At 29.4% G+C, this 8226-nt stretch overlaps 2 protein-coding genes across 3 annotated transcripts; one reads left to right on the top strand and one right to left on the bottom strand.

The window, feature by feature from the left end:
- The first annotated feature begins 76 nt into the window (after positions 1 to 76).
- Positions 77 to 1709, top strand: LOC111428007 (ferrochelatase, mitochondrial). The gene is made up of 6 exons (XM_023063390.2): positions 77 to 189; positions 241 to 412; positions 463 to 684; positions 738 to 1005; positions 1064 to 1336; positions 1386 to 1709. The coding sequence occupies exons 1-6, from the start codon at positions 171 to 173 to the stop codon at positions 1578 to 1580; spliced, it is 1149 nt and encodes a 382-aa protein (XP_022919158.2). The 5' UTR covers positions 77 to 170; the 3' UTR covers positions 1581 to 1709.
- Positions 1710 to 2568: 859 nt separating this feature from the next.
- Positions 2569 to 7317, bottom strand: LOC111428008 (alpha-tocopherol transfer protein-like). Of its 2 annotated transcripts, XM_023063391.2 has the most exons (8): positions 7211 to 7317; positions 6890 to 6964; positions 4284 to 4463; positions 3885 to 3979; positions 3451 to 3604; positions 3205 to 3398; positions 2887 to 3148; positions 2569 to 2827 (listed from the first exon to the last, which is right to left on the bottom strand). In XM_023063391.2, the coding sequence occupies exons 2-8, from the start codon at positions 6930 to 6932 to the stop codon at positions 2799 to 2801; spliced, it is 957 nt and encodes a 318-aa protein (XP_022919159.1). In that variant the 5' UTR covers positions 6933 to 6964; positions 7211 to 7317; the 3' UTR covers positions 2569 to 2798. The 2 variants fall into 2 exon arrangements, with proteins under 2 accessions (XP_022919159.1, XP_022919160.1); XM_023063392.2 differs by lacking the exons at positions 6890 to 6964; positions 7211 to 7317 and adding an exon at positions 4599 to 4707.
- Between the last annotated feature and the right edge of the window lie 909 nt (positions 7318 to 8226).

Genomic DNA, 8226 nt, shown 5'->3' with positions numbered 1-8226 from the left:
CAGAAACCTGTAATTGAAACGTTAAATGTCAAATTTAAAACATAACCTATATCTCAAAAATAACACTCATTATCATTAATTAACTTATTTAGTAAAGAAATTTATCTATCATATTCTTGTGTATTAATCTTAATTTTCTACATTTCATTGAACTTTTAAAGTACAAAATAATGACTCTCTACAATTTAGGTAACCTTTATTTAACTATTATAACCTAAAAAAGCACTTATTTACATTTAGGTAAAACTTGCTTAAAATTTGCAAGTACCTCCTCATTTTCAACAAAGGTAAATCCAAAAACTGCTATTGTTATGATAAATATGGGTGGGCCAGATACAACGGACAAAGTACATGATTATTTGTTAAGAATTATGACCGATCGCGATATGATTCAACTTCCGGTCATGCAAGAGTAAGTATTTTAGGATAAAAAACTAATTAATCAGGAATAATATTTCGTAGTAAATTAGGTGCATGGATTGCAAATAGAAGAACTCCCGAAGTACAAAAAAAGTATGAAGAAATTGGTGGCGGCTCGCCGATTACAAAATGGACTAAATTACAAGGAAAATTACTTTGTGAAGAATTAGATAAAGTTTGTCCAGAAACAGCGCCTCATAAATCTTACATTGCTTTTCGTTATGTTGATCCATTTACAGAAACAGCTTTAGAAGAAGTTGAAAAGTAAATCAATTCTATTTAAATGATTAAAATAATTAAGCTAAGTTTGCTTTTAGAGATGGAGTAGAACGCGCTATTTTATTTTCGCAATATCCTCAATATAGTTGTGCAACAACTGGATCTAGTTTAAACACAATTTATAAATTTTACAAAAAGCGAACGTTCCCAAAAAATTTAAAATTAAGCTTAATCGATCGTTGGCCTACAAATCAATTTTTGGTTAAAACTTTCGCCGATTTAATTCAAAAGGAACTGAAACATTTCCCAGAAAATATCCGGAATGATGTGGTCATTTTATTTTCAGCACATTCTTTACCATTAAAGGCAAATATTTTTAAATATATCTTATCTAATAAAATAATTTAATAAAAATACAACATAGGCTGTTAGCAGAGGAGATTCATATCCTTCCGAGGTTGCTGCAACAGCTTTAGCAGTTATGCAAGAATTAAATTATTCAAACCCACATCAAGTTTGTTGGCAATCAAAAGTTGGTCCTTTACCTTGGTTGGGACCTTTCACCGATGAAGCTTTAAAAGATTTTGTTAAACAAGGTGTTAAAAACTTTGTTATGGTACCAATTGCGTTCGTTAACGAACATATTGAAACGTTACACGAAATGGATATTGAGTATTGCCATGATTTAGCAAAAGAAGTAAGTTAATTAATTGATTATTACAGTTTTTGTAATAATTCATTTTTAGATCGGTGTTGAACAAATCCGTAGAGTTCCAGCTCCAAATGATCATCCATTATTTATCAAAGCTTTAGCAGATGTTGTTAAACCTTATTTGAATGGTGGGAAAAAGTTGAGTAAAAAGTTTTTGATGAGATGTCCTCATTGTGTTAATACAAATTGTTTACATAGTAAAAAATGGTATGCTAATGTTTGTCAATAAATTGATTTCTTTTTTGTGGGGTTTGTGGTAAAAATTTATATTAAAATGGTTTAAAAAATTATATTTTTAAACTAAAATCGTATTTTTAGGTTATATCACTTTTTAGGTATAAATAAAACTTTTGGGTTATGTCAGGCGTTTAGTTTTTTCTTAAACGTATTTTATATCTTGTCTATGGTCCATTTATCTTGATTTCCACTCATTTTCACTGGAAAATATTAATTATTCTTAAAAATCAAAATGATATAACCTCAATTTTATGATGGAAGTTGTTAATTCAATAGTACCAATTTAAAAAAAAATAAAGCAACTAAATCTGGAAAATATCTAAGTTTTGAGATAAAGTTGCAACGAAATTAACACAGAAATAAATAAATAACAATTAAAAACAAGAAATGAAGATAATAGTAGTATATAGTGTAATTAATATAAATTAAAATTGTTTAAAAAATTTATTTAAACTTAGTGACATTTAATCATTTCCATTACCAACCTTACGATTGCAAGGTAGTCTTCTGATTTTCTCAAATACTTTATTTCGGCATATTTCGTTGTAAGAAACCAATAATTTTCTTTAATAAGCAAACAAAGCGTCTTAAAAGATACAAAATAAGAAACTTTGATCTTTTCTGAACAAAATAAGACGAAACACCTCGTTTTTTAGCGAATAGAAAAGTTTTGGCGACCACTTTGAAAATTGACATGAACTTTTTATGAAAAATTTTCCATTAAAAAATAATTTAACTCATTTCGAGTTTCAAGGTTGGTAGTAACGACAGAAATTTCCTGTTAAATTAGTTGTCAAAAAAAAGTTGTTTAACCTTAACATTTATTTATTTAAATATTAATATTTATAAAAATAATTGGAAATAAGTAATTGACAAACAAGATTAATTAAATAAATTTAATTTATTAATCGTCTGAAAAACGAAGTTTTGGGGTTAATGGTTACCTCAAAAATAGAAGACAATTTTAATAAAAAAATATAAACCTTCATTTTATTTATTACTATTTCTTCACCAAAAAATTCTAATTCTAACAAAATTAATAATAACAAATTATACAAAATGAGTTCTTCAATTTCATCAAGGATAAAAAAACAATTTCTACACATAAAAACTAATAAATAAATCATTAAGAAAAATAATAATCCTTTTTGTTTTTATGGCGATTGAGCTTCAATTAATTATATAATACATTCGCGTTACAAGTTTTTTATTACTTTTTGTATCCGTATGAATTAATCACTAAAAATAAGTAAAAAAAAGTTATTGGTATTTCACTCATAATTATTTCATAATTATACCTTTATATTCCTCTTCACAAATACACAATAAATTCCACCAGTCCGGTCCGGTAATTCGCGGAATTTCTAAATTTCCACCGTATTGCTGTGGCAAACAATCCGGAGATAAATATTGGTGCAAACTCTTTCTATCCGTGCCATGAAACACGATTCGTTTTTTTAATTTTTCATTCAAAAACGGCTTGAATAGTGCAAATACTACTTTAAATAGTGATGGTTCATTGATTACGTGGAGACCTTTTAATCTACATGGGATGCAATCCTAAAAATGAAAAAGAAGATTAATAAGGAAAATAATTAAGATTAATGTAGCAGTACTTGAATTAAATGAACTATTCTTTTCGCAAATGATGGCGTAAATTGCCAAGTTTGAGGCAAACTTAAACCATCCATATCAAAAATAACCACAGCTCCAGCCACTTGAGTTGCTGGTTCTAATAAGGCCGCTTCTAAATAAAGAACGCATCCTTTGAAAATTTCATCTAACGTGCATTTATTGTATTTCCAACGTTCTTAAAAAGAAATATTTTAATTAATTTATACATGCAGAAATTAAGTGCTTACTTCCAAGTTCTATAACTAATACTCTTCGTCCGTGTTGATCTCTCTTCGGTAGAACCGTTAAGATATCGTGATCAAAAACGTTTTTTTCTTTCGAAGGGATCAAATTGTTGTAGTATTGGTGGTTATCTAATTTAAATTGGTAATATCTTTGTATCTGGAGAAGTAATTAAAATAAATAATTAAAAATTAAAATGTAAATTGTGTGAACTGTGTGTTTTGAGATACAGCTAAACCTGAATGTTTCTAATTCTTGGTTTAGAGAACTAACACTAGACCTAGAAGTCCTAGAGGTCTAGTGTTAGTTCTAGTATTAGTTAATATGCAACAACCTAGCCGTCTTGAGAGACGCATGGCTAAAGAATTAATTCTAGATCCAGAACTAATACTAGAGTTAGAACTAGAAACTTGGAACTTATTTCTAAACAAATACTTACAAGTTTTAAAGCACTTTCTGGATAATATTTGCATGGCCTTAAAAATCTAATGAGCCAAGTATTACTATGATATGGTGTTTTTAAGTCTGGAAGATCTAAACAAAATAAAACGAATTAATTAAACCAATAAATAAAATCAATGCCAACAAAGATGTCACAATAATAAAGCATTGACGCTCAATAATAGAATAATTTAGTAATTAATACGCGAAGCTTCTTCAACCTTTCGATTATGATCGATTATTAATAACTGATAAAAACAGGTTTGATTTTTATTTCGTGTGGCATTGAAATTCTTTTTGTTTCGAAATTTCATTTTTCGCTTACGAAATCGATTGCAAAATAATAAATAAATTCAGAATGTACATTACATAACCGAATTTTTTAAGTAAAATTTACCTTTAAGCATCTCCCTCAAGCGATCTATAGCTTCCGTTTGGACGTCTTTAGATTCGCGTAACTCATCTTTGGCGACGTCTTCAAGGGTTGGTGGTAAATCCCCCACTTCTAATTCCAAAGAAAAATTGCCGATTTGTAATTTGGGGAGACTTTTCAAGTCTGATAACATCGTGTCGGCAACTGAAAATGAAATAATGCGAATTAATAAATCGAATATTAAAGGATGTGACGAAATTTAGAATTGAATAAATCATGAATTTCATTTTTTTTTAATTAAATTAGATTTTTTTTGAAAAATGAAGATAAAATGCATACCAGGCATGGTTCTTTTTTATTATAAATTTAATTGTTGATTTTCTACTTGTTATAAAAGAGGACGGAAATGTAATGTTTACGGCACAAAAACTTCTTTAGATGCCCACAGAGAACTGTTAAGTTGAGTTGATGGTAGTGGGTCTTAAGTACTTTTTTTTTACTTTACTCTACCATGAAACACGATCATGCGCAGTTACAAAACTTTTTAAATTGAGGTGATGACCATCGAATTCTCTCAATACTTTTAGAAAACACTCCCAAAACAATTTGCAATAATAATAATAAACAACGAAAATAACGTTGAATTACAGGAAAATTTATTAAAGAGTTAAAAGTTAAAAATATTACGTTGTCATTTCTATTCACGGTTTCTTGGAAATTTTAAGTGGTGTGTAAATAAGAATTGTAAACATCCTAATTAAATAATGCTTTTTTATTTACAGGTAAGAATAACATTAAATGCACCATTTTTGAAAAAAAAAATTAAATCTCACCTCTTTATTTATTATATAAAGATAATTGTTGATAATTTATATTATTAAATTAATAACAATGTTAACTTTACTCGTATTTACAAAGTACTAAATTAATGGCCATCATAAATGGTTGCTTTTATACGTTCATTTAATAACGATTATTTTTTTCCTTTTTTATTTTCCTCGTTACAATTCATTGAAAACTCGTTAACCCTTAATCGTGGGAATGACAACGTGTTTATAACGACGTGATTATTAAATTCGTAAAACTGGTAGAAATATAAACAGAGTTTTTTGTTGTTGGATAGTACAAAGGTTAACGTTAATTGATTAGTTTGTGTTAAAATTTCCGTAAATTATTAAATATGTGAAAATTACTCCAAGGTTATTTATGTACATTTTAATAAAACGTTAAAAAACAAAGTTACAGAAAAAAAAACGTTGACAACTTCATCTTTTTTATTTTTATCATCTAACGCGCTCTCTTAAAATCTATTACAATTAAATGCACTTTCTCAATGTTGTGGATTTTGTGTAATCTATCAACAAATAAATAACAAAAAGAACCTTCCTTCTAGTTAAAAGTTAATTTTTTGCCCGACAGACTTTGTTGATCTTGGTAATCTCTGGTGCGATAAGTACAATGCCAATTCTAACAATGCATGTTCTGCTTGGCCTATCTCCTTTGTATGTGCATATGGAGGTAGTGGCTAGAACTACCATTTACAGATTTAAGCAATATGCTCAAAACTGTTTCAACATGTCATACCAATGAGCTGCGGAAGACACTATAACCACTGATATTGTGCTATCAATGCCGTTAGATTTGATGGGATCACTGTCAGCGATTAAAGCTTGATACCAGATTCACGCAGATATTTGCATGTTCACAGATGGATCAAAAACGCCGGAAGGGGTCGGGGCAGGAGTATACTGCAAGACACTGTACTGTATTCCAGGTGGAAGTATTTGCTATTGGCATGGGTGCTAAAATCCTTCTTGAGAGAGGAATCAAAAATATGACAGTACGATTTTTCTTAGACGGTCAAGCCGCTCTCCAGGCGCTGCAGACCGTAAAAGCGGTGTCTCTGGTTAATGACTATAAAAGAACTTCAAACAAACTGAGTTGTGGTAACAGTATTCTTTGATCTGGGTCCTAAGTCACTCTGGGGTTGCTGGAAATGACGAGCAAGCATTTGGTATATTATTTGCGATGGTCAAACATAGGATTGGACTGTGAGCTGAAGAGAGACTTCGCCTACTGTGGACTAGTTCTCCTGGAATGAGACACGCTGGTTGTTTATCAACATCGCCACTGTCAGATCCGGAAACATTTTAGGACTTGCTCGTAGCAGCATTAAAGTTCTAATGGGTGTCTTTACTGAGCACTGCCGACTAAAGACGGCATATTAATGTGAGGAGAACGAGGACACGGAGCATGTTGTATTCCACAGCCATGCTGCCAAAGGATCTGAATGACCTTTCATCGAGTAAGGTATTAATATATTCATTAAGAGTATTGGACTGCCCAATAAACTCTACAATAAATCCTTAGGGACTAATTTCTTTAAATATAAAACTTTAAATAACATTTAAACAAGCTTTTTTCGCGCTAAAATATGACATCTCAATTATTATTATTTATTCTTTCCTAACCATAACGGTGGTGTGGATAGTAACTAACGGTAACCACACGTTACCTAGCAACGCATGACAGGTCCACTGACGTACGTTTTGACTTTTAACTTGTCAAATAAAATTAACCAAGATTATTTCATATAATGATTTCTAAAAAAGAATAAAATTAAAACTTACCTTCAGCATCTAATTCATATAAAGTCACGGTAATCGGAGGCATGATGATAAATGTCTTCTTATGTGTTTGTTAACCTTAAAAAGTAAAGTTATAAATTGAATATTAAGCAATTAGTAGTTTACGTTAAGAGTTTAAATTATAAACTAAGCGATACTGTATGTATTATATTACTTAAATAATATTTATGACTAATGTGGTTTATAGACAAAACGTTAAACAAAGCGTATGATTTCATAAGGTCAAAGATTAAAACTGAAATCAAATCATTTCAGGAAGTGAGTGATAATCAACAAGGAATAAAGCAATCACTAAAAACTTACGTTTATTCTTTCAACACTTTAAAATTAGTCTGCTTGAAATCGCCGAGATGAAGGAAAATGGCAAGATGCTGGGGTACCTTTTTAAGACGACCGCCAGAACTCGTTTAAAATCAATCAAGGTCGACAATTCTTTTAAACCGAAAAAAAAATAATCGATTCACTTATACGTCTTTAAAAGTTCTTTGAAATTCAATAAACGTCAATAAAAATTAGTTACGATTAAAATAGTGAATTATGTGACACGTTATTTTTTTTTAATTCAACTTTTCGTGTTAAAGTTTCATTTCGAACTGTTACCGTTTCATAATTCATACCGCATTTCGATATTTTTCAAGTTATTGTCGACACCATCGTTCACCTTCGTAGATTAAAATTGAATTGAACGGTATCGGCATTAGATTAATTAGGTTAGTGTTGCGTTAAAGTTTAAATAAACATTGGATTATACGCAATCAATTGATATAATTTATAGTGTGATTAGAGTATTTTAAGTGCAATTTTATATGATTAAAGTGCATGTGCATTAATAATAATGATGTTTAAAAACTAATACTTTAACACGTTTATTAAGTTGTAATAATTGTTTTAAATTTTAAATGAGGCGAAGGTTAAAAGGTTAATGTTTTAAAAAGAAATGCAAGTTGGTAAATATCTATTAAGAGTTTTAATTTACGTAATAAGGTCGATCGTTGTTTAAATAAAAAATGTTTAAAAAGAAAAATTGGTACGACATAAGATTAAGTTGTAAATAAATAAAAAAAAGTTATTATGGTGGTTTTGAAGGTTATGAAGTTTCTTGGGTATTAAGGTAGAACATTAAAAAAACCAGTTATGACGACAATCAAATTTTTTTCTTTTATTATTTATGCGTAACTTTCCATTTCTTTTTGTTATTCAATGACGATGTTGTTTATTCTTGGTGGATCTGAAAAATGGGTTGTATAGCTTAAAGGAATTATTAGAAGAGTTAATAAGATTTATTGGAAAACGCTGATAATCATCGAATGAATAAAAAT

The sequence above is a fragment of the Onthophagus taurus genome, chromosome 6 (genome assembly GCF_036711975.1).
Source record: "Onthophagus taurus isolate NC chromosome 6, IU_Otau_3.0, whole genome shotgun sequence".
NCBI lineage: Eukaryota > Metazoa > Arthropoda > Insecta > Coleoptera > Scarabaeidae > Onthophagus > Onthophagus taurus.
Note: the sequence above shows the minus strand (reverse complement) of the source record. Positions and strands in the feature narration are given on the sequence as shown.